This window comes from Heterocephalus glaber, unplaced genomic scaffold (genome assembly GCF_053883595.1).
Source record: "Heterocephalus glaber isolate CG9 unplaced genomic scaffold, H.glaber_assembly_v1.0 deba00001428, whole genome shotgun sequence".
In the NCBI taxonomy this organism is placed as follows: Eukaryota; Metazoa; Chordata; class Mammalia; order Rodentia; family Bathyergidae; genus Heterocephalus; species Heterocephalus glaber.
In genome coordinates, this window is record NW_028258293.1 from 24,372,096 (window position 1) to 24,399,425 (window position 27,330).

The window sequence follows — 27,330 nt, forward strand, 5'->3', positions numbered from 1 at the left end:
ATGAGATGAAACACATATGAAAAAGGCAGAGAGCTACTAAAAAGTGGTTGCCAGGTGGAGGAAACAAAAGTTAGTAGGAAAGACTTGGTGGGGAGATAATCTGAGTTTTGAATTTAGTTAGTCCCAAAGTTTAAATACTTTGTATTTCTAACTAGACTTTGACAGGACTAGACAATCTTGGAAAGATTAGAATTAATCTTTATGAATTTCAACTCACGTGTTTACCACCAGATATATCTGGCCAGTTAAATATTCTAATAAAAAAGCACATAGCTTTATTTCTAATATATATTAACAATTTAATAAATTGTACTGCTTTTAATTTGCATGCATTCTAAATATCATAACTTGTGGAGAAATCTTTCCAGTCACACAGGCAGTAGAAAATTAGTTTTCTATGGACAAAATTTCATTGACTTCTCACAACTACTTTGTCAATACTAGCTAACAAGTTTTTCTTTGTACCTTCTATGATGTGCCTGGCCCCACCATGTGCTGAGAAATATAATTGGTAACAAAAACTCTAATGAATTTCTAATCTAGTAGAGGATATGACTTCTTAATGACTGCTATAAAATGATAGCAAGGCAATGGACACTAACACTCATGAAAACTGAGAAAGTGCTCATTGGTATCTATCTGAGGTAGTGAGTAAAGACTTTGCATGAGAGGTAGGATATGAAATAAATCTTGAATTACCTGGGAGCATTCAAGAAAGAGCATATGATGATTGGAAAAATCAATATATGCAAACTATTGAGGGTAATAAAATAATATCAAGTTTATGTGTCCAAATGTTTTAGAAAGGAGGAGGTGCAAAAGATGTGGCTAGCGAGGTAGACTCAGGCCCTGCCAGGTGCTTTGCTTGTGTACTGGCATTATGCCAGGCATGCAGGTGCTGCCCTTCACCTGTGAAAGATAGCGAGCATTTAGCATGACCCTTGGCCACTAAGCAGCTGTGGCCCATTGGTCACTTTCCTGAGCTTCGCAGATTTCCTCTTAAGGCTTTCTCCCTTCCTTTCTTCTTCTCTAATTTTTTCTTTTGCTCCTTCCGTAAAAATTCTATTTTCTACTCCCTTCAGTGTACTGAATCAGGTTCTTCTCAGGACTCAAGGCATTCCTGTGTAGACAGATTTCTTATGTCTTCCACTATAATTACTTTCTTTAAAAGTGTTCACTGTTCTCTCTCTCACACACAAAATGGTTTCATGATTACAATAACAGCAAAACATATATAATACCTATTTTCCAGACACTTTTCCAAGAATTGTATGTTCATTTGTTCCTAAAAGCAACCATAAAGATGATATTAATTTATGCCTATTTTATACCTAGATGGTCTGACGCAGTGGGAAGTTAATAACTTAGTGAAAGTCACATTTCCAGCAAATGATAAAATTTAGGTTTAAATCAGGGAACTTGGTTTCAGTGGTGGTAATATTAATGCTTAGAATATACTATGTAATTTGTATAAGCAACTTAAAACTTAGAGTATCTAGCATACTTTTAAACTGACATAGTGCAAAGTCCCTGATTATGACCTTATACTGGCTGAAGTGATTGTTCTTTTGAGTGAATGGTTCATCAAAACACAAAGATCTGCTATCATATTCTTAAGGGTATTACACAGTATTTCACATGTGCTCAACACAATTGAACAACATTTCTGCTCTTTTTCTAACTTATCTCAACAAATTACTCCTACAAAGAATCTGGGGAGCAATTTGAGCAATTAAATATGTTATATAGTAGCCTCTGGATTTGTTCCCACTGAGAATGGGGAGCATTAATCTCTTGTTCCAAGGTCTCCATGTTAAAAATATCTATCCTGACCACCATGTTTCTGACTGCACCCTAGTGCTCCCAATTATCTCTATTTGTTCTCATTATTTTTCACAGATAATATTCCTTTTCATATTTATTTACATATATATGTATTACATTTATTGATTATTGGGGGGTGTCTTCCCCAAATCCACTGTGTAGATTATTAGTGCCATGAAACCAGGGATTTTGTCTCCTTGTTTGTATATTGCAGTGTCTTAAATCACAGGATGTTGCTTGCCACATGGTTCAATGAAAGATATACCCAGGACGTGACCTAGACGAGATGAGTAAAAAATTCATTGCTGGGAAGGAAACATTTAAATTGACAGATGAAAGACAAAGAAAGAACCAACTAGCAAAAATGAAAATAAAGATCCAAATATGACTTAGGTTCTTTTTGAAAGTATGGTTGTTCTCTAAACAATTCCTTTCTCAAATTAATGCTTAAGTGTGGGCAATATAATATTCAAAAGATAGTTTTGTTATCTCCAGAATAAAATTGTTTGATTTTGTTAATTCTTTTCTTCCAAAATCAAAATCCACCTTTTTATCACCTTAGCTTAATTTGTTGTTCATTTAAAACTCAACTCTTTTATCCCCACATTTCTATGACTTTAACTGGGAAATACAAGTTTTGGTTTGTCGATTTTTATGTATATTAGCCTTTGTATCTTTTTGAAACATTTTATTATAATTAAATTTATTTTCAATTAACATATAAAACATAAAAGTATATATATTAATGTGGTAGCATGTGATACTTTCATATATGCATACTCTGTATAGTGTTTAATCAAGTAAAACATATCTAACTCAAACATTTATTATTTCTTTCTTTTTTTTTTTTTTGGTACCAGGGATCGAACTTGGGTCCTTGCACTTGTGGGGCGGGTGGTGGAAAACATTTATTATTTCTTAATGATCAAAACATTGAAAACTCTTTCTTCCAGATTTTTGAGATGTACAATGAAAAATTTCTATCTATAATCACCCTACTGTTCAATGGTACACCAGAAATTCTTTCTGCTAACAGATGGAAGTGTAACTCCCATTGATCAATCTTTCCCCATTCCTTCCTCCTCCTTATTCTTATTCTCTGGTAATCACCATTCTACTCTCAATTCTATGGCATCTATTTTATTATATTCCGTGTATGAATAAGATGATGCCATAATTTTATTATGACAGCTTATTTCTTGTAGCATAATGGTCTCCAATTTCATTTATGTTGTCATAAATGATGAGATTTTGGGGTTTTTTTTGGCTGAACATTACCCTATTGTGTATACAGGCCATATTTTCTTTCTCCATTCATCATCTGATGGACATTTTGGTTGTTTTCATCTCTTATTCACTATTGTGAATTATGCTGCAATAAACATGGGAGGACAGATGTCTCTTTGGCATGCTTTTGGATCTTGACTAAATAATCCCTGCCTTTGCTACTGTCCTGAAGCACTTACCAGTGTAAAAACAGAAATATAGACCAATGAAACAGAATATAGAGCCTAGAAGTAAAACTATGCATCTATAGTCAATTGATTTTCAAAAGAAGTGTTAAAAAGTGTTGAAAATAGAACAGTCTTTTCAATATATGGTGCTAGGCAGTTCGTAATAGCTAAAGCTTGGAAACAGCGCAAGTGCCTATCAACTGGAAACTGGATAAGGAAGATGTGGGTTTGTTTTTTTTTTAATAAAATGGAGTACTACTCAGCCATAAAGAATGAGAAACTAGAGACATTTATAGCTAAATGGATGCATATTGAGGCCATACTCTTAAGTGAAAGAAATAGGACACACATGTGTAAATACCAAGTAGTTTCTCTACTGTGAGAAACTGGAAGTGTAAATAAGGATTAAAATGAATAATTGATAATTTGAAATAGAAAGAAAAGGTCCAAAAGGGTAGGGAATGTGGGAGGGGAAGGGGAAAGGAAAGAAGGGAAAGAAAAAATTATGAGAAAAGAAAAAAATGGAAAAAAGTCTATGTAAATAGGGAAGGGTGGAGGGGGTGAAGGGAGCACAGGGAATGGGGAAAAAATAAGAACCAAGACACATCATGTACAGGTACAAGCACCCAATGATAAATGTAAACGTATTATATACCTAAAATGTACCAATAAAAGAATTTAAGCAAAAAAAATAATAAATTGGAAACTGAAACTACCAAAAGAAATTACATGGGAAAGGCTTCAAGGCTTTGGAATGGGCAGGGATATTTTTGGACCCCCCAAAGCACAGAAAACCAAAGGAAAAATAGACAAATAGGATTATATAAAACTAAAACTTTCTGTACAGCTAAGAAAACACTCAGTGGAGTGCAGAGACAACCTAGAGAATAAAATATAGTTTTCAAACTATACATCTGACTAAGGGTTGATATCCAGTATATAGAAGAATTCCAAAAATTCAATGGCACATTGTTAAATAAACCAGTTTAAAATGGGCCATAGATCTAAAAACGTGTATTTCTCAAAAGAATATGCACAAATTGGTAATGAGTACACCCAAAATGCTCAGCATCAGGAAAATGCAAATCAAAACTGGAAGGATGCATTATCACACCCCAATAAGAATGACAAGTATTAAGAAGACTAAAGATAAGTGCTGAAGAGGAAGTCAGGAAAGGGAATTCTTGCACACTGTTGGTGGGAATGTAAATTAGTACAGCTCTTATGGCAGTTCCTTAAAGAGGTTTTTATTTTCCAAAAAACAATTGCCAGATGATCTAACAATTACACTCCTGGGTATATATACAAAAGACATGAAATTAGTATATAGAGAAACATTCTTCACTGCTATGTTTATTGCTGTACTATTAACATAAGCCGAGAAAGGTAATCAGCCTGTTTACATCAGTTGATGAATTCAAAAAGAACGTGTAGTTCATATTCATAATGGAGTATATTGAGCCATTAAAAATGAAAATTCTACCATTTGGAACCACATGGCTTGAAATACAGATCATTACGATAAGTAAATAATCCAAGCACAGAATAACAACTACTGCACACTCTCAGTCATATGTGAAATCTAATAAAAGTTTATCTCAGAGAAGTTGGTACTACAATAGTGATTAAGATTTAAAAATGAAAATTCTTAAGAAATGAATAAAAAGAAAAATAATGTAATTATTATTTTTTGTATTAAATTCTTTTATTGGTACATTGTGGGTATACAACACAATTACATTTCTCATTGGGAATTGTACCTTTATATAATGCATCTTGGTTCTTATTTTTTCCCCATTCCTAGCCCTCCCTTCATGCCCTCTACCCTTCCCTAAGACTTTACAAAGACTTTATTTCCATTTTTTCCATTTCTCAGCATCTTTTCCTTTCCCTTCTTTCCTTTCCCCTGCCCCTCCCACTACCCCTACCCCTTTGGACCTTTTCTTCCTATTTTACATTATCAATTATTCATTCTAATCATTGGTACATTTTAGGTATACAATAGAATGACATTCATCATTGGAAATTTGCACCTTTACATAGTCTCTCTTGGTTCTTATTTTTCACCCTTGCCCAGCCCTCCCTTCAACCCCTCCAGTCCTCCCTATTTACAAAGATTTTTGTTCCTATTTTTCCATTTTCTCATATTAATCCCATTCCCTTCTATCCTTCCCCCTAGCCCTCCCACTTCCTTCACCTTTGCCCCTTTTCTTCCTATTTCACATTACCTATTATACATTTAGTCCTTATTTACACTTTAAGTTTCTCACACCAGAGAAACTATTAGGTATTAACACATGTGTGTCCTATTTATTTCACTTAAGACTATTGCCTCAATGTGCATCCATTTAGCTATAAATGTCTCTAATTTCTCATTTTTTATGGCTGAGTAGTACTCCATTTTATTAAAAAACCACATTTTCTTTATCCAGTCTCCAGTCAATGGGAATTTGGGCTGTTTCCAAGTTTTAGCTATTACAAACTGTGCTGCTATGAACATGGGTGCACATATATCACTGTAGTATGATTCTTTTAATTCTTTGGGGAAGATCCCCAGCAGTGGAATAGCAGGGTCAAATGGGACTTCCAGTCCTAGTTCTTTGAGGTATCTCCATACTGATTTCCACAGTGCTTGCACCAGTCTACACTCCCACCAGCAGTGCAGCAGGGTTCCTCTTTCCCCACAGCCCTGCCAGCATTTGTTATTGGTTGATTTCATGATAGCAGCCATTCTTTCTGGAGTGAGGTAGAATCTCAGCTTTGTTTTCATTTGCATCTCTTAAAAGACCAGTGATGTTGAACATTTTTTCATCTATTTATTTGCTATTTCTACTTCCCTGTCTGAGAAATATCGGTTCATTTCAGATGCCCATTTTCAGATTGAGTCTTTAAATTTGGGAGGTCTGATCTTTTTAAGTTCTTTATAGATTTGAGATAGTAGACCTTTGTCTGAGGAAGAGCAGGTGAAAATTTTTTCCCACATTGTGGATTGTCTCTTCACACTGCTGGTGGTTTCTCTTGCTGTGCAGAAGCTTTTTCATAAGAAGAGATCCCATTTGTTGATTGTTTGTTGTAGTTCATGGGCAACTGAGGTTTTGTTCATAAAATCTTTTCCTACACCGATGTCTTCAAGGGTTCTACCTAACCTCTGTTCCAACTGGTTCAGATTAGAAGATGCAGAAACGCCAGACACACTCAGCCATCTCATCTTCGACAAAGGAGCCAAACACCCTCACTGGAGGAAAGATAGCCTCTTTAATAAATGGTGCTGGAAAAATTGGGCTTAAACTTGCCAAAGATTAAAACTAGGCCTATATCTCTCACCATGCACTAAACTAAAATCAAAATGGATTAAAGATCTAAATATTAAAATAATGTAATTATTTTTATGCTAATAGATGATACTGGTTTGAATTTCTTATCCTTGTAAACTAAATTACCACCATAGGCACCAAATTTAAAAAGTGAAAGACGGAGTGGTAGCTAACATAAATTCTCCCCATACGTAGATATTTGTGCCCAATATTCTAATTTCTATATATATTAATTTCTCCAAAGCAATCAAGGGAAACTCTCATAATAATAACAAAATTCTTTTTAAAAAATTGTTATGACTCCTTATCTCAAAGTGTGAAATTCAAAATTCTTATAGCCAATCAGACCCCAAATCAATTAAACCCTCTTGTGAAATCTTGTTCATTTGTCGGCTCTTCTACAAAACTGTTTTAGAATAGGTTTCTAAATTTTATTTGAAAGACAAGGTTCATCTATGGCATTTTTCACACAAGAGAATGTAAATCTATTATTCATTGGTAGCAATAGAACTCAGGTAAAGACTGAGGTAATATCCCAGTTATGTTTTGGACTAGGTTTTGCATATGCTGTGGAACTCACAACACAGGTAACAGTAGAAACTTGTAGGAGTTTTATCTACAGTGGTTGGTTAAATGCTTCTGACATTCCACAGGAGCAAGACAGTTTTCACTGTACTTTGCAGCACCTTGCTATTTCCTCCCACTTCTTTTCATGGGGGGTATTAATATCTCATATTTTTTGAAAGAAAATGTGTATTCAACACATTGAAAGATTGGTGTGAGTTCTTTGAATACAATACTTTGGTTGTAGAGCTAATCAACATGCGTGATGTTGTGTCAGGTCTTTTTCAACAAAATAACTGACCTCTGCTTCCTGACACTATGTCTGGTGTGCACTGAGGAGTCTGAAAGAAGGCATCTGCCTCAACTCCTCCAGTTCGCTCTCCTGTCAGTTCTCTCTCAATTCTCCCCCTCCCTCTCTCCCTCTCTCCCTCTCTCCCTCTCTCTCAATTCTCTCTCTCTCTGTGATACTAAATAGAATTTTTTCCACCTCTATCTTATAAATATTTTTAAATTTCTCAAAGATTTTGAATTGCTCACCCAAATTAAATTTTGAGTCTTAGTTTTTAGAGTTAATGGGTTTAGTTACCTGTTACCTGATTTTTAAGTTTTTAGTACAGAAAATGGCAAGATCAATTATTTTTCACCTAATTCAAATAAATTTTGTTATCTTTTATTTATCCAGATTTTAAACCTTAGGTTTCAGTTTTACACTATTGTGTTTTTGTCATTCTCCCATTCTCAACCCCACAGCATCTGTCTGTTAACATTGCTGTTATTAAATTTTAAAGCTAATATTCTAAGATTAATCAGGTCTTGCTCTTTGTGGCATTCATGTGCTATACTCATGAACTTCAGATAATTCTACTGGTCTTATAATTTTTAAGTAAATGGTCAATGAAATAATGTATATGAACACTAGTACAGTACTTAATGAAAAGTAAATATTAAAAAATGCCAGTGTATGAAAAGTAATTTCTTGATTAGTTTGAACATGTTTTCATGGGGCTTCATTGAAATTGCCTGATAAACAGAACTTACCAAATCCAAAAACCATAATTTAAAGGTACAGCAACTTAAATGATGACAAGCTTATAATTTAAATTAGATGAAAGACATTATTATAATTTTGAGAATTTTATTTTTTTTAAAAAAAAGCTCATAGGTTTTGCTTCCAAACAAGTGAAATTATATTGCAAAAATACTTTAGGCATTTAATATATTTCACAATTATCTGAGCATATATCATATTAAAATATATTCATCTTAGCACATAAGAATATAATTTTCATTAATATAACTATTAACTCTACTTAATCTATCTATATCTATTTCCTGAGAACTTTCTATTTGTTACTTCAGTTTACCCTTGGGTTGTGGTCTTGCTCTTTCTCACTTTTCATTCAGTCTTGCTTTTTCTGAATCCCACCCTTACCTTTTCCCTCCCATCTCTTCTTTCCCAGTTATCCAGGAATCCGAATGAGCCTTTCCTTTCCACTGTCCCTGACCACTCACTAGTTCTCCCTGTACCTTGTCCTCAGGTAAAGCAGTCAAGCCCAGGCTTCCTAGCATGTTGAAATATTTAGATTTTCTCCAAGTTTCCTTCCCTCTACTTAAATATTTTTCTAACAGATATCAAATTCTGTTCATTGTGTCTTTCAAAATTCTTCTTGCCATTAACTCCAAGAAGCATTTCCCCGATTGTGATAATATTAAGTAACCATTTTTATTCCAAGTTTGTTTCTACATAGTACACCAGTGCATTGATACAATGGCAAATAATCACCCAGGCAGCAGAATGTCGATATTAACAAGCAGGCAAAGGTTTTATTCCCCTAAAATTATACGAGTTTCACATAAGTGTGTAGAGCAAAGATGACAGGACGCTCAGAATTCAGCCTCTTGGGGACATGCTCCTGCTTTCCTGTGACACTTGGGAAGTTTGCGGTGTGCCTTCCCAGTTCTCTGGCATCTCTCACAGTACCCCAGTGAAGGGCATTCATGTATGAGAGTTTACCGGAAGCTGGGTATTCTAACCATCACATTCTCTATGTACATCCCACGAGGTCTCACTAAAGGAAAATTGTGTGAAAAGTATAATTATTTTGTACTTATTTTTCCATCACTTTTGACATTCTGGATTAAATATGTTGCAACTGTTTATGAATTTATGGCAGAATATTCAATGCTACAGTGTTTTCTCATGAGCTCAGCATTTTTAATTTTGCTTTTCCCCTCTCCCTTCACAACTTTCTTGATCTTTATCATAAATGCAGAGCTGTAATCATGAATTTATCTCATATGGAAAATATCTTTCTCCTTGAATAACAATCTGGTCACTATTTCACGGATCTGCTTGGTCTTTACTCCATAGACAAGTGGATTCAAGGTAGGAGGTAACAACAGGTAGAGGTTGGCTATAAAAATGTGAACATGATGAGGTATGGTTTGTCCTCCAAAGCGGTGAGTGAAGAAGTTGAAGAAGGCTGGGACATAGGTGATGACGATAGCACATATGTGAGCTGTGCAGGTGCCAAAGGCTTTCTGGCGAGCATCTTCAGATGACAGAGTCAGTACAGCACGGATAATCATGGTGTAAGACACGGTGATACAAAGCATATCAAAGCCTCCAATCAGTCCAGCAGCTATGAGACCATAGATAGCATTAATCTTGATATTGCCACAGGATAATTTGGCCACAGACATATGATCACAGTAGGTGTGATGGAGGAGGTTACCTCTGCAGTAAGGAAGGCGCTTGATCAGGAAAGTAAATGGCATCATGAGCAATGCACTTCGAAAGAAAGTGGCCAACCCCAGTTTGGTAATTACGGTGTTGGTGAGGATGGTGGAATAGCGTAGAGGATAGCAGATGGCCACATAGCGGTCCAGAGCCATGAGCATGAGCACTCCAGACTCCATGCCCGTCAGCATGTGGATGAAAAACATCTGCACAAGGCAGGCATTGAAATCAATCTCTTTGAGACTGAGCCAAAAAATACATAACATATTGGGGACAAATGAAGTACATCCAGAAACATCTGTAAGGGACAACAAAGCTAAGAAGTAATACATGGGCCGGTGCAGGACCTCTTCATGGCTGATGATATAGATGAGGCCACAGTTCCCTATGACAGCAATGATGTACATGAAGCAGAAAGACAATGAGATCCAGATGTGCTCACCCTCCAGCCCAGGAATCCCATTGAGGATAAAGAACTTTGGTGTCAGGCTGGAGCTGTTGGCCTCATGCATGGTGATCAGTTAGAAGACATGTTATCTTCCATCCCAATAAAGGAATCCTGTGTAGGAAAAGAGTAATGAAATTATTTTCCTCCAGAGACAAAGCTTGTACATGTATTTCACATGATATAAAAACATTAGTTTAGAAGAGAAACAATTTTTTGTACCTAGACTGTGTTCCTTGATGCTTAGTGTTCTTTACCTATTAAGCATGAACACATAATGCAAATATTGTCAAAGTCCTGGCATGGCTTGGTTTCATAGTCTAAACTCTGTTTACATATAACTGTTCCTAGGTCCAGGGCAGGCACCCACAATTGAATTTTGCTCCCCCAACCAATTCTAAATTATGGACTCTGTTTGAATAACATGGTTACAAACAAACAAACAAACGAACAACATGATTCCTTGTAACTCTTCACAGGTTTATCTTCTAAGAAGTACTTTAAGATGTGTCTATTGTGTCATAGTCCATCAAATTACTTGAGCATCTGCTTACCATGCAGATCTGTTACAGGGGTCAGCTTGATTTTTATGCAAGTTTAAATCTGATAAGTCTGAGTATTATAATCAGAATAATCAAAGTCATAAAAATGATATGCAAGTTTTACAATTTGCAAGGCATGATCTTATACATTTTGTGTTATAACTGTTTCAAGCTGCTCAATGTGAAGAATTTTTGTAATATTTATGTTTATCCAGTGAGATTGTTAATCTTTAATTGACCTACTGTCTACTAATTCTATTCAAATCTCTATGTAGAAGAGTATGATATGGATATACCTATAACAGTCATAATCAACTTAAATATACATAATGCTATGTATGTCTATGCTATATATATATATATCATAATTTTCTTTCTTCTTTTGGTGTATTATTTTTATCCCACAAATACCTAAAACACATCTATTCAGCAAGTAGAAACCTTATTTATTAGCCTTTTTAAAATTAGTACATGTCAGACCGGGGATTTAGCTCAGTGGTTCTGCCACCTGCCTCGCAAGCACAAGGGCCCGAGTTCAATTCCCAGCACACACACACAAAAAAAATTATTACATGTCTGTAGTGCTATTAACCTGATTTTTGAAAATAGTGAGTTTACCATCTGTATTCTTTTTTCTGAAATCTGGTCAATCTTTAATCATTCTTGATTAAAATCATAAGACTCTAGAATCTAGGTTTTTTTTCAGAGACAAAAGATAGTTTATTAGCCACAGCAATAACAGTAGCCAGAGTAATATTATTTGTACCATTTCCCTGAGCCCCAGTTTCCAGAATGACACAATAAGAAGCTTATACTTTGCATATATTGGTTCCCATTACAGGGGAGGAAACCTCAATATAGCATTTGATTTTTAATGAAAATTCTTTGACTACAATTTCTTAAAACTTTCCTTAGTTATTTTTTGTTGTATGTTATCAGTTACCTATTTTTGTAGAAATGCATACTTTATTGCAATTTCACAAGTTTTTATATCATCTGCTGAAATGTTTTAATATCCACACATAATCTTTTCCTAATTTTTATTGCTTCTCTCTCATTCTCTCTGGTGTTTTACCCTATGGGTTTGGATTTCATTTTCTTTCTATGTTTAAGCCATAATTGTTTAAGCAACTTTAAAAAAGTTAACATGGATAGCTTGAAATATAAAACAGATAAAGTAAATCTTCTAGAAAACAGGAAAAGATGAGAACAGATTACTTTTAAAGCATTTTGCCAAAAACAACATTGAATAAATTACAGAAAATTTCAGCACAGCCTGGGATATAATGATCACAGCATGTATTATTCTTCTAATTGTTAACGTGATTTGCATGATTTTGTTCTAGAAAGTGTATTTAAAGTAAAACTGTACCCAGCCATGCTTTACCTCTTCATCCCTCACTGAGACCAGCGATGAACAATGTTTCATTTTCTTATACAAAATCTTGGACAATTATGATACTTTTAAATCTTTGAATGTTTCCCTCACTCTCCTAACTCTGCCTCAGCCTGCCCAACCACACCTACTGGAGGTTTCTCAAACTTAAAAAACATGTGCACTTCAGGACGTTTCCACTTGCTGTTTTCACATCTACTGTGTTCTTCCTACAATGAGCACGGTGCACACCTCCAACAGTTGCAGGTCTCTGGTCGGTCATCCTGACAGTAACACTTTCCTGCTATCCAATTTGAAATCATGTTTCCCATGCTTTCACCCATACTGACATAGTACATCCCTTTCCAGTTTTTCCATATTCCACAGTGATTAATATTTTCTGTCCACTGACTAGAATGTAAAATCTCTATGTACAGGATTTCAGTCTCTTTTCCTCACTACTATATCTCAGCACAAGAAAAAAAACTGTAATAACTGAATTGATAAATTCCAAAGCCTTCTTTTTGCTTTTGTCTTTTTGCTAGTCCATAAAACCTTTAAATTATATATCGAAAAGTAAAAATGCATCTGGAAGACAGAAAACGATTTCAAGATGTCATTTGCTTGAAAGATTTTTTAAGACAAATCAAAATGAAGCTATAAAGTACTGGGAATTATATGAATTAGATGTATATAATTACCTTTATGTTAATTTGCATATTCTGAAAGACAAATATAATGAATAAGAAATGTTGCAGGACGACAGCTTTGGGTTAAACAATGTTGTTCATTCATGCAGATAAAATATCCTAAGAAGATAATTAAATCATCATCATCAGAATGGCTCCAGCAAAGGGAGTGGGAGAAGTGTTATGAGTTTATGAAGCAGTTGGTTGTGAAGACTGCAATTCCTTGAAACTCTTCCACTAAATCTTATTAGTAGATGTCAGTAACAGATGTCTTACCATTTCCTAAGAAGGACTCCTCCGCCTGCTGAGAGCAATTTTTCTGTTATTGAATAGAAATAGGAGAAATATGCTTGCCTGCATCATCATCTCTTTGGTCTGCGTCATATTGGCATCAAGGAGTCTCCTTTCTATACTACCTGAACTGCCTTTGATTTTTCCTCTTCTTCTTTCTCTTCAAGGAAATTTCCACATCTCTTTGCTCCCATAATTCTAAAGAGAGAGATAATTCACTACCTTCCACATCCAGCCTTGCTCTGACTCAAATTCCTTCTCTTTACTAATATTTTTGAGCACCTTATTTATTTTTTACTTCCTAAATGCTCGAAAATCACTTTGATGTCAGGTGTTTTTATATCCCCACTCATTACTTATAATAGAAACAGTTGTGATACACTAATTCAGAACACTAAATAACACTAAATAACTGGGGACTTTTCAAGTGAAAGGGCAAAGTTTCTTTGAGTCTCCACAAGTAAAGATCCGATAAGTGTCTGTTGAAGAGATAAATCTAGTTTTCTGGAAACCAGGTCTATCTTTAAATACATTTGTGCATAGAGAAAATAAACTCCCAGGTTTTCACAGTTTTCCCCTGATGGGACATGCAAATAGTCTCTTCCATCTACTGAATTGCACATATGAAATTATATCTGGTTCCCCAGGGTTTTTCAGTTCCAGTTTTGTAATTTTGTCATAGCTTTATTCCTATGGCATGTGTGTTTTAAAGCTTTTTCAAAAATACAGTAAAAAAAATTCAGTATCCTCTATGCTAGAGACACATTACAATACGCTTTCTGCAATAAGGTCAGTTTGCATGAACACTGAACTGATCAAATATATTGTTTCTCCACCTGTGACCCTCTCTAATTGGCAGAAATGCATCACTCATTACAGTTGCAGCTTCATACAGTAAACCTTGCTCATCCTTAAGGAAACATGGAAAGCTGGATTGAAATTGTTCCAAATGTGAACATATTTGTGGGCATGAAACAAAGAGCAGCATGACCACAGTTTCATATGGTCCACTGTGTTTGTAGAAGTGAGTGCTAGTTACAGGAAAGTGAAACAGTAAGGAGAAATATAATATTATGTTACATCCTCTGCTAGAATAGGTAGCACAATGGGCAATAACACAGAAAATCTAGATTTTTTTCACTTGACAGAGAACCAACCCGGTTACTAATGTACATCACACACATACACACATACACACACACACACACACAGCACCACCACCGTAATCCTTATACAACAGAGCATCATCCCAGAGTAAGAGGCCTCAGATATTAGAAATACAGTCCTGTGTCCATATGTAGCTTCATTTTTGAGTAAAGTATAAATGAAATTACTTATACATAATCTTCCACTTGATATTAGATGAGTTATACAGTATTAATAGAATTTGTTAAACTAGTGCTTAAATAGTAAGCTAGCAAATGATAGGCAATTTTCTAAATTTTGGGATCTAGTAGAAAGTTTCTCAAGTTGAAAATTGTTTGAATGAATGACTATATGCTCGCTTAAATTCCTTTTTTGTCTGTTGTATAATGAAAAAGAGGGAAAAAAGGAAAACATAAATATGAACACATATTACACTGTGTACCAATGATAATGCATAGATGTGAAAAGTTAAAACAACATCAGTTACTCATATGTAATCCATAATATACACATTGGCATGCAGAGTCTGACAATTTGCACAAACATGTCTAGTAAAACTTTCATGTATTTATGAAGGTGAGAAATGGATGAGTTTCAATTAATGAGAAGGAAGTAGAAAGCTGCATGTCATTTCCCACTACATAAATGGCAGCAGTTTCAGTACTAAGAAAATGAGAGAAAATGGATATGAGAGGGTTCAGAAATGTATATTAGTAATTCTTTCTTTGAGAAAGGCTCTCCAAGTCAGGCTTGACCCGATCTCCTGCCTGAGCACCTTTGCCTGACATATGTGACTGATCTTTAGAATCTCCTAAGAGCCCAAAGCTCCCTGATATAGATGAGACTCCCAAAGTCCTATTTTGTAGGACTTGTTAATACATGACAGAAGCCAAAGGTCATCTACTGCCTTGAGAATAATAGCTCTTGGTAGATGATAGAAATGAAGCTGATTTTTTCTGTACTATTTAAAAACTGTATGAATTATGTTATGTTTGTTATTTATATCCTGTTATTGGTGGTGAGCCATTTCATGTGCTGTAAGATTATAGTGGTTTTCTAAAAGTCTTGTTTCAAATATTAAATGAGATTGCTCATCTAAATATAATCATATTAATTGTCATTTTTGTGTTAAGAGAAAAATAGTTAGTTGTTTAAATAACACTCCAAAATTATATTTCAAAGATAAATCCCCATTCAATGTGTGTTATTATTGTTTAAATGCATTGTTAGACTTACTTCTTAATCTGAGTCTTTTGTTTTGGATTTTAACATCTGTATTAATACACTGAGTTATAAATTTCATTTCTTATGTCTTCATATGATTTTGGTATTCAGGTCATGTGACTTCATTACCAAGTTTGAACATGTTTCCTCTTTCTTTAGTCTCTAAATGAGTTTATTTCCTACTGAAATATCTGGAAGAATTTATCATTGATTTCTTTTTTCTTTTTTTTGAGACAGGGTCATACTGTGTAGTTCAGACTAGCTTTTAATTATAACATAGTATTAGAGATTATTGGGGCAAAGCTAGATATAAACTACCACAGTGTTTGAAAGATGATCACTTTGTTTCTTCATTTCCTGTTTTTAATGTGGTTTTTTTTTTTTTTTTTTTGCCTTTTCAGAGGTTAGGACCTCCCTCCTATGCAATATTTTCCAGGAGTGGTGATAACAGACATATATATAATATATTATATATATCGTACATATCTATGTATATAATATGTATTATATGTATATAATATGTATTATATGTATATAATATGCTAACTTCATAAACATCCAAGAAAGCTTTTATGGAAATTTTAAAAAATTAATCTAAAATATGAAAATGTAAAGGACAAAGACTATCCAGAGCAACATTTAAAAGAAAGAAAACTAACTTAATTAAAGACTTATTATATTGCTACACTGATCAAGAAAATATTGTAATAGACAAGAAATATTAATAAATAAATGAAACAGCAAAGACCACCTGGAAATAGACTGACACATAAATGATCATTTGATTTTTAACAATGGAGTAAGAATATGTAATGGGAAGAATATTTTTTGCCAATTAGTGGGCTAGGAATAATTGTGCTTAGGAGAGTTTTATGACTCCAGGGCTGGAAAATATATTTATCTAGACAACAAAAATTGTATAATATAGATATTTGCCTATATGTACATCAGTAAAACTAAAAACTTCTGATCATTGAAAGACTCTGTGAATAATACACAATATGAAAAGAGATATCAGAGACAGAGAGAAAAAACTAACAAATCTAACTTACTGATGTTTTAGATACAGAATATATAAAGAACATGTCCAACAACAACAATAATAATAGAAACACCAACAACAAAAATGGCAAAATATTTTAATATGCATGACATAGAGAAAGACATAAGCATGGAGTGTAAAGCAAAATCACTATTCATATATGCTAACATATTTAGAACTTTAAAAATTGACCATATCAAGTATTGCTGGGCACATCAAGCACCTGGAAATTTCATATACAAATGGTGATAACAAAAACAACTATTTTCACAAGTCCTCGGCCATTTTCATGAAAAATTAAATATGTATCTACTATGTAAGTCAGCAATTCCATTCCTACTTGCTAAAACTGAAAATGTATTTCCACAGAAACACTTGCCCAGAAATGTTCACACCGGGCTTATGCATAATAGCTCCAACAAGAAATAAATGAATACAGGTAAATGAATAAATATGTGTGGTACATTCATACAATGACTCACTCTAAAGAATTTGGAAAGAATAACTTGGAAAGTACAAAATGGATAGCTCTTATAAATATTCTGTTGTGTGATAATACTAAAGAATCAAAAATTGAAAGCTTTCACATTGAAATCAGGAACAAGACAAAGATGTCCACCATCACCACTCCTATTCAACATATTTCTGGAAACATTAGCTAGAGTAATTAGGGAAGAAAAAGGAATAAGGATAGGAAAGGAAGAAGTTAAATTATTATTTGCAGATGGCATGATTCTCTAAGTAGAAAACCCCCAAAACTCCACCAAAAAACTAGAATTAATAACCAAATTCAGTAGCATAGCTGGATAAAAGTCAACAGTCAAAAATCAATAGCATTTCTGTACACAAATTACAAACTCACTGAAAGAGAAATTAGGGAAACAACTCCTTTCACAATACCATCAGAAAAAATGAAATACTTAGGAATCAATCTAAAAAAGGAAATAAAAACCTATACATAGAAAATTATGATACTCTGAAAAAGGATCTCAAAAAGGATATCAAAAGATGGAAAGATACCCCTTGCTCTTGGGTAGGAAGACCCACACAGTGAAAATGGCCACGCTCCCAAAATTGTTATACAGATTTTTTTCGTTAATTTTTTGGTACATGTTAGGTATAAAATATGCTGATATTCATTATTGAGAGTTTGTACCTTTACATAATATATCTTGGCTCTTATTTTTTACCCCATTCGCCTGCCCTCTCATTGACCCCCCCACCCCTCCCTATTTGCAAAGGCTTAGTTTCCATTTTTTCCTTTTTTGATATTTATTCCTTTTCCTTCTTTCCTTTTCCCTACCCCTCCCACATGCAATCCTAATCAAATTACCATTAGCATACCTCACAGAACTAGAGAAAATATTCCTAAAGTTCATTTGGAATCAAAAGAAACCTAGAATAGCAAAAACAATTCAGGGCAACAAAGGCAAGGCAGGGGGCATCACGATCCCTGATTTGAAATTATACTACAGAACTACTGTAATAAAAACAGCATGGTACTGGCAAAACAAAACAAAACAAACAAAAAAAGAGACCTGAGGATCAAAGGGACAAACTAGAAGAGGTGGAAATAACACCAAACACACTCAGCCACCTTAACCTTGACAAAGAGACCAAATAAATTCACTGGAAGATAGATAGCCTCATTAGTAAATGGTGTTGGAGAAACTGGCTCTCTACATGTCGAGGATGAAAACTAGATCCATGTGTCTCCCCATGCACTAAACTAAAACCAAAATGGATCAAAGATCTAAATATTAAAACAGAAACATGGAATCTCCTGGAAGAGAGAATATGTAGAACTCTTGAGGACATAGGGGTTGGCAATGACTTCATGAACAAAACACAAACTGCATGGGAAATAGTGCAAAGAATCAACAACTGGGATCTTATCCCATTACAAAGTTTTTGCAGCACAAAAGAGATCACCAACAGAGAGAAGACAACCCAAAGAGTGGGAAGCAATTTTACCCAGTAGTCCCTGAGATAAAGGACTAATATCTAGAACATATAAGAATTGAAAAAAATCAGATGCTCCAAATTTGAAGGCCCAATCCAAAAATGGGCATCTAAAATGAATAGATATTTCTCAGATGAAGAAGTAGAAATGGCAAATAAATATATGAAAAAAGTGTTCAACATCATAGGTCACCCGAGAGATCCAAATTAAAACAATGCTGAGATTCCATCTCACTTCAGAAAGAGTAGCTATTAATAAGAAATCACCAAACAGCAAATGCTGGTGAGGCTGTGGAGAAAAAGGAATCCTTCTCCACTGTTGGTGGGAGTGCAGACTGGTGCAACCATAGTGGAAATCAGTGTGGTGATTCCTCAACATTTTTGGATTAGAGGTCCTATTTGACCCAGCTGTTCTCCTGCCAGGTATCTTCCATAAAGAATTAAAATCATCATACCACAGTAATATATGTTCACTCATGTTTTTAGTAGCATAGTTTATAATAACTAAATCTTGGAAACAACCCAAATGCCCATCAACCAAAGAATGGATAAAAAAATATGTGGTTTTTTTTTAATACAATTGAGTACTACTCGACCATAAAGAAAAATAAACTTGAGACATTTATAGTTAAATTGATGCAACTTGATACTATACTCTTAAGTAAAATAAATCGGACACATATGTGTAAATATTACATTGTGAGAAACTGAAAGGGTAAATAAGGACAAAAATGTATAAGGGATAATATGAAATAGGAAGAAACTGTTCAAAAGGAAAGGGAAATATTCAAAAGGAAAGGGGGCAGGAGGAAAAGGGAAGGGAAAAGTGAAAAATGTGAAAAAAAGGGAAACATGGAAACATAGCTTTTGTAAATAAGGGATGGAGGGGATTGGGAGAAAAAGAGGAGTCAAGATATATCATGTTCAGGAACAAATTCCCTTTGTTGAATGTGGTCATTATGTATATTTAAATTCCCTCAATAAAATTAAAAATAAATAACTATTATGTTGCATAAAAAAAGAGATATGAGACAGTAGACCATAATTTTCTTTTTTTAATAATCTGTAGAAAAAGCAATAATCAGTTGAGATTGACTGAGGAGGGGCACGGGAAAATTTTGGGGGTGTGATGACATTTCTATATCATGGTTGCAATTTTATATATATATATATATATATATACACACACATATATAAACTTTAGAAACTTTATTTTTAAATATGTCTTATTTCATGTGAAATTTATATAAATCAACACAAATCAGTGCTTCCAACAAAACAGAGTATAATCATGATCATTCTAGTAGATGCAAGTCTATAATATCATGAAATTCAAAATCCATTGTAAAAATATTAAGTGATTATGAATAAAAGGAGTATCCTTCAATTTATTAACAATCTCTGGGGCCAGGGGTACAACTCAGTGGTAAAGTATTTGCTTAGTATGGGCAAGATTCAATCACCAGTATTGCAAACAATGAAAATTAAGATATCCATGATAATCTATACTGTACACAATAGTTAATCATTTGATGTAATCCAGGATTTAGCAGCAATAAGTATTTCAAACAGATATTTCAAGGTATATATGTAGGAATATATTTGAAAAAGACAGATGATTCCTTAATGTCAATAGGTGTATAGTTTACAAATAATAATGCTATATAAGCACTTAGCCAAACATGATCCAATCTGAATAAGGAATCTATTATCAATTCATAATAGTCTTATTACTACACTATTGTGCTTCTCTCCTGTAACATAAATCCATGTCTTTATATGATCTTTTGGAGCCAGGTTTCTTTACCCTCAGTAAGTTTAATTATCCTGGTTCATTTGGAGTCACCAAAACTATCTGTTATCACTACTCCTGGAAAATATCGTATAGGAGGGAGATCCTAACCACTGAAAAGGCAAGAAAAAAACACATTAAAAACAGGAAAGGAAGAAACCAAGTGATCATTTTTTGCGGAGACTGTGATGGTTTTTATTTAGCCTTACTCAAAAAATCTATACATAAAGTTATAATTAAAGGAATTTATCTAGGACACCAATCAACCATATATATCACTGTTTATTTTAAAGAAATATTTTAGTACCAATTGTGTGCCTGGTGTAGTATTACATTTTTAAAAAGTTAGTAGAAAATCTGTCTCCCCAACAGGTTGAATTCAGAACTTTTAAACAGATTCAGACCTATATAGTTTGTGTTTTAACTATGTAAGAGTATGCCCTCAGGAGTTCTAGATTGTAATGAGGGACAAAATAGTTCCTAATTCCCAGTGGCTCAGACAGTGCCCTTAGCATCCAGATATATCTGACACTTAAGTCTGTTCTTCTTTTCATTGTGTAACCATATATACACACATATATCTATGGACATATCTATGGGAAATCACTTCTCTGATATAGTAGAATGAAAAAGTAACAACCGAGTTCTCCTTATTATACAACACTCACACACAGAATAGAATGTTTCCTCTTCTACTTTCCCTCCAAAGTCTCATTATAGGTCTTGTATTTCTCCTCCAGGGCCAAGAGCTTCACACAGACATGAATGTAACTTAATCCTTGGATACACTCAGTTACTTGAGGAACTCCAATAGCTTTCAAGGTAAGTAGATTTCTGAATTGGGATTGTATTCTTCTTATTATAGAAATGGGTTCATTGAAAGAATGGAAAGATGAATGAGAGTCACAATATAAAGTTATCTTCTAACGTCTAATAGGCATGAAGTCTTCTTCTATATTCTGGTATGTTTGTTATATTTTCACTTTGGATAAAATATTCACATTTTAACTTTGAAATATAGCTATTACAAGGAGTATTTTTTACAAAAGACAATCTTGCTGGATTTGCCATGTAACAACATATCTGAGGAAAAAAGAACTTATCCTTCATGAATAATAGGAGTGCGAGTATAGTGTTATTCAATAATTTTCTGTTTCTTCTCTTACTTTCAGGGAATTGCCTCCATTCCACATTATAGTAATGATATTTTAATGATTTCCCAATTCAAAATGATCCTATAATTCATCTGTTTAGCCCTTATCTTTTGAAAAATAAGAGTATAAAATTAAATAACAGATACATATTAAGAAAGGAGAGGCAATTTCACACAATTTTCTGTTTTCAATAGAGACTCATATTAGTGGGTCTCCTACATAATGTCCAAGATGTGGTATAAATTACAACACTCATTTTTTTAAAAATCAGTCTATTTTTTTTCTCTAATATCCTTCATTAAGGACTATCCTCATGATCAGACTACTTTTTCCTTATTTTTATTGTTACTTTTAATCTGCACATTCCAGCTCAATGTAGCCCACCTCTTCAGACTTGTGCAATCTATGTGCATCCATCCAACATTCACAACTTTATTCTTATTTCCTTACTGCATAATATCATATCAAATATTCTACACTCATGAATGTCATGTCAATCCTAGACCTTCTTATCCTATTATTATCATATATATAGAGAGAGAGAGAGAGAGAGAGAAAGAGAGGCTTTTAAAAATATAAACATATGTTGATATCTTCTTTATATCAGAAACCTTAGCTTTAGAAATTACATGGCTTGAGAAAAATTTGACTCTATGGTTGTCAAAATTGTGATATGGTTAGAAAATAAAGAACTATGTTCTAAAGGAAATGTTCATTGGTTTAGCTTAAGCTGATAAGCATCTTCATTCTCACTGAACTGGACTCTAGTGTCCATTAAGTAGACACTAATCTTAGAAAAACATTGTTTGTTCATAACTTACTGAAGTGATTCATCATCTGTTTATTTTAGTACTAATCGGGTAGTTAGTCTTTAGTGACATTAAGAAGGAGTACATTTTTTATTTTTTAGATCATTTACTGATTTTGAGTAAAGGAAGCTATTGGTAGAAGGGGATGATTTATATTTTTCTTCATTTAAGTTTCTTCAAAACCAAAAAGGGGTAGTTTGAACTTACACTATTTGAAGTTTTGGCAATATGTTTATTAGATAAAAATGATTAACTTTTAAAGATGAGTCCTATGAAGTTTGTTGACATTTCAGAATAGACTAGGACTTTTTCTTCTAATTTGAAATTATCTATTATATATTTTGATCCTTATTTACACTTTAAGTTTCTCACACCAGAGAAACTATTCAGTATTTATGCGTGTGTCTTATTTATTTCACGTAAGAGTACGGCCTCAATGTGTGTCCATTTAGCTATATATGGGAAGCATAGGGGAAAGGAAAGAAGGGAAAGGAATAAATATGAGAAAGGGAAAAAAATGGAAACAAAGTTTTTGTAAATAGGGAGGATTGGAGGGGTTGACAGGAGGGCAGGGGAATGGGGAAAAAATAAGAACCAAGATATATCATGTAAAGGTACAAATTCCCAATGATGAATGTCATCATATAGAATACTTAAAATCTACCAATAAACTTAATGAATAAAAAAAGAATAGATTAGGAAACTCTAACTAACATGGGGAGCACTTGGAACACAGTAAATGTTTAATCAATCTTTGGTCATGTTGTTCAGAGAGAGTCCAACTTCAGCCTGGCCTCTCACATCTCACACTTAGGGCATGCTCTCAAATAGAGTGTATATCATATATTACATCTGTGAGAAGACATACAATCATTAATCTGCAATAAAAACAAGTATCTAGGGAAGAAAATTATGCATAACATTATTAGTTATGTTCTGTTTTTTCTACTTTCAGAGGACATTGGAATAGCTCTATCATGACATTCCAACGGTCATCATGTCATTTCTAAATGGGACCAGCCTAACTCCATCTTCATTCATCCTAAATGGTATACCTGGTCTAGAAGAAGTACATCTGTGGATCTCTCTCCCCCTGTGCACCATGTACACCATTGCTCTTACAGGGAACTTTGGCCTGATGTACCTCATCTACACAGAAGAGTCCTTACACAGACCTATGTACATCTTCCTGGCCCTTCTTTCCTTCACGGATGTGCTCATGTGCACCAGCACTCTTCCCAACACTCTCTGCATACTCTGGTTCAACCTCAAGGTGATTGATTTTAAAGCCTGCCTAACCCAGATGTTCTTTGTGCACACCTTCACAGGGATGGAGTCTGGGGTGCTCATGCTCATGGCCCTGGACCGCTATGTGGCCATCTGCTATCCCCTGCGTTATGGCACCATCCTCACTAATGTGGTCATTGCTAAGGCTGGGCTCCTCACTTTTCTCAGGGGTGTGATGCTTGTCATCCCTTTCACTTTCCTCACCAAGCGCCTGCCATACTGCAGGGGCAATGTCATCCCCCACACCTACTGTGACCACATGTCTGTGGCCAAAATATCCTGTGGGAATGTTCAGGTCAATGCCATCTATGGTCTGATGGTTGCCCTCCTGATTGGGGGCTTTGACATCCTGTGCATCACAATCTCTTACACTATGATTCTTCAGGCAGTTGTGAATTTATCATCAGCAGATGCTCGACAGAAAGCCTTTAGCACCTGCACTGCTCACATCTGTGCCATTGTCATCACCTATGTCCCAGCCTTCTTTACCTTCTTCACACACCGCTTTGGGAGACAGACTATTCCACCCCATATACACATCATTATGGCTAATCTCTATCTACTCATGCCTCCCACAATGAACCCTATTGTGTATGGGGTGAAAACTAAACAAATACGAGAGTGTGTCATTAGGTTCTTACTTAAAGGAAAGGATAATCCTCATAACATTTAAATAGAGTCTCCTGAGTCCCCTTAACCAAGTTGAGGTCACCAAATCAATAAGGAATCTTCAAATGAAACCATATATATGGCCAATGGAAATATTTTCATGAAGTTCAGACATCTCCATCTCTTTTGAAAGGCTACAGCCATGTTTATGGTAAACACTTTTTGTTACAAACTTCAAAAGCTGTTGATTTATAGGGACTTCAATGTTCATTGCATTTAATTTTTATAGACAGTATCTCTGTCCTGAAAGAAAATCAACACACACACATTGTGACACAGTGGTTACATCTCTAAAAGTGGAGTTCAAAAATCTTTAAATCCCTGACAACACATAATCCATGTTTATTAATATCTATGGTGATTTACTTGTCGTAACTTTCTCCTGCCAAACTCACCTAGAGTTCATTCTTGTATTCTACCTTCAAGCTTTTGCTTGCTATTCCAAGTTTTTCAGCTATATATCTGGAGGCAATTCATGTATATGAACAAATGAACATGTTTTCATATATGTTCACAAAAAAGTTGTAAAATATCTAAATGGCAGCATACTTATAATACCCAAGAGTTAGAAATAACTCATGTCCATCAACATTCAACTAACTAATGAACAAATTGTGTTTGATTCACACATAATGATGACTGAAAGAGACAAGGAATGTATATTGCATTTTTTTTATGTTTAAGTGCTTTTCAGTATTCTTTTGGTTGAGTTCTACTGTATTTGAATATTATTATAGTTTTTTCCCTTGCATTGTTCTTCTTTGAATGGTTTTAATTTTTGTATGTGTGTGTGTTTGATAATAAAGTTATTTTAAAAATTTAATAAAAAAATAAACAGGGAATAATGTGATCATAATGAATGCCTAAAATATACCAATAGTTAATTTTTTAAATGGGAATAATATGTCCAAACTAATACACAATGCTTTCATCTTTAACTTAAATTTTATTTTTGAATGGGACATAACAGTGGTACACGGTTTGGGAGTACAATGTGGTATACACGTACATGTATTTTATGGTCAAATGCCCATTGCGTCAGATATTTATCATTTATCATTGATGAGGCTACTCAAAATCTTTTCTTCAGACTATTGCGCGTTATGCATTACATTACTTTTAAGCCAGGGTGCTGTGTGGTTGGACTCTATGCATCTCTCCTCCCACCTGAACGGAGCACTGCTCCCATGGCCACACCCAGTTCCCTGTCATCTCTGGTAACCACTATTCTGTTCAACAAATCTAGAGGATCAATTTTCTTAGATCCCACATAGACTTTAAATAAGGCAGTGCTTGTCTTTTTGTGCCTGGGTGATTTCAACTGACATAATGTTCTCTAGGTTCATCCAGGTTGCTCCCACAGAACTTCATCCTTTGTTAATAGGTGTACAGTATTCCATGGTGTGTATGAAGATGTGTAATGTTTTATTTATTGAATTATATAGTAATAAGCACTTAGATTAATTTCATCTATCTATAATTACACACTTTTAAAACAGTTTTCCTATTCTTTGACATCTGTTTCTTCGTTTTGCACAAAACCACACAACTATATATGTAGAGAACAATTTTAGCCCATTTCCCATTTTATTAAAATAAAAGTCATATACTACAAATTTCATCATTTTAATCATTTAAAATGCACATGTGAGTGGCTTGTGGTACTTTCACAGGCTGTGTACCCACCGTTAGTATATAATTCCAGAAAATTTCAAAGAAATGCTAAATTCTGAACAACAGTTCTTCAGTCTCTCTTTACACTCCATCATCTGACAATAAATCACTTGTGTTCTGCTTCTATGGACTTAGGTATTTTGGGTATTCATGTAAGTGCAGTTCTAAAACAGGCAGCATTGGTGTCTGGCATTCTGCAATGAATACAATGTTTTAAATGTTCATGTATGTTACAAGATGTACCAGTACTTCCTCTCACTTGTGCATTTGATTTTTCAGATTTATTGTTATTTCTTTTTTTTTCTTTTCTTGTTTTTTTGGTTTGGAAAAACTTTATTTCAATATAATACAAGTAGATAATGATGAAGAAAATATTGTTTATAAACAGTCTCCTTACTTCTATAAAAAATAAAACAAACCTTTGTAACAAATTAATTAAAGAATATCATTAAGTAATACACTGTGACCATAATCTTAAAAGAATGACCAAAATGTCAGAATATAAGTCATAGAGAAAAAAGACTCTTACAAAAAAGAAACATATAGATAAGAGCACAAAACTTTCTTTTCAATGAACTAAGAGGACCTAGGGGTGTAAATGAAATGAATTAGCACATATATTGAAATATTTTTGAAATGATAGAATATAAAATTTTGGGAATTATTAGAACATCTCCCTACTTTCTATTTCTCTACTTCTTTTTTATGTTTTCTCTAACATTTAATAGAAACTATGTATAATAAATTTTTGCTGTATTTTACATAAAATAGCTACTGCAGGAATTTACATAGATTAGAAGGAAGATGGATGGTTAACAAGGGCCTAGTCTTGCGGGATATTTTTTCCAAGCATGAAAGTCAGAGTTCAGTTGAGAAAAAGGATTCAGACTGTCAGATTAGGTGGATGTTAAAGAAAGCTAAAATGCAGGCCGTTGGGAAGATACCAGATACTGGGACCACCAATATTACAAAGATGCCATTCTTTTTTTAAATTAATTTTATTGGTACATTTTAGGTATACAAAATAATGACAATCATCATTGGAAATTTGCACCTTTACATAATCCCTCTTAGTTCTTATTTTTTCCCTATTCCCCTGCCCTCCCTTCAACACCTCCATTCCTCTCTATTTACAAAGATTTTGTTTCCATTTTTTCATTTTCTCATATTAATTCCATTCCCTTCTTTACTTTCCCCTACTCCTCCCACTTCCACTTCCCCTTTGCCCCTTTTCTTCCTATTTCAATTTATCTATTAAACCTTTTAGTCCTTATTTACACTTTCAGTTTCTCACACTAGAGAAACTATTGAGTATTTACATATATGTGTCCTA

At 34.1% G+C, this 27,330-nt stretch overlaps 2 protein-coding genes across 2 annotated transcripts; one reads left to right on the forward strand and one right to left on the reverse strand.

Moving 5' to 3' along the window:
- Nucleotides 1–9,445: 9,445 nt before the first annotated feature.
- Nucleotides 9,446–10,408, reverse strand: LOC101719689 (olfactory receptor 52N2). The gene has a single exon (XM_004863489.1). It carries the CDS (start codon nucleotides 10,406–10,408, stop codon nucleotides 9,446–9,448), a length of 963 nt encoding a protein of 320 aa, XP_004863546.1.
- Nucleotides 10,409–23,320: 12,912 nt separating this feature from the next.
- LOC101719333 (olfactory receptor 52N1) lies at nucleotides 23,321–24,327 on the forward strand. Its single transcript, XM_004863488.2, has one exon. The coding sequence runs from the start codon at nucleotides 23,365–23,367 to the stop codon at nucleotides 24,325–24,327; it is 963 nt and encodes a 320-aa protein (XP_004863545.1). The 5' UTR covers nucleotides 23,321–23,364.
- The last annotated feature ends 3,003 nt before the right edge of the window (nucleotides 24,328–27,330 follow it).

Excerpts from the sequence above, each read along its gene's own strand:
- LOC101719689 (XM_004863489.1), bottom strand. The coding sequence starts at position 10,408 with ATGCATGAGGCCAACAGCTCCAGCCTGACACCAAAGTTCTTTATCCTC.
- LOC101719333 (XM_004863488.2), top strand. The coding sequence starts at position 23,365 with ATGTCATTTCTAAATGGGACCAGCCTAACTCCATCTTCATTCATCCTA.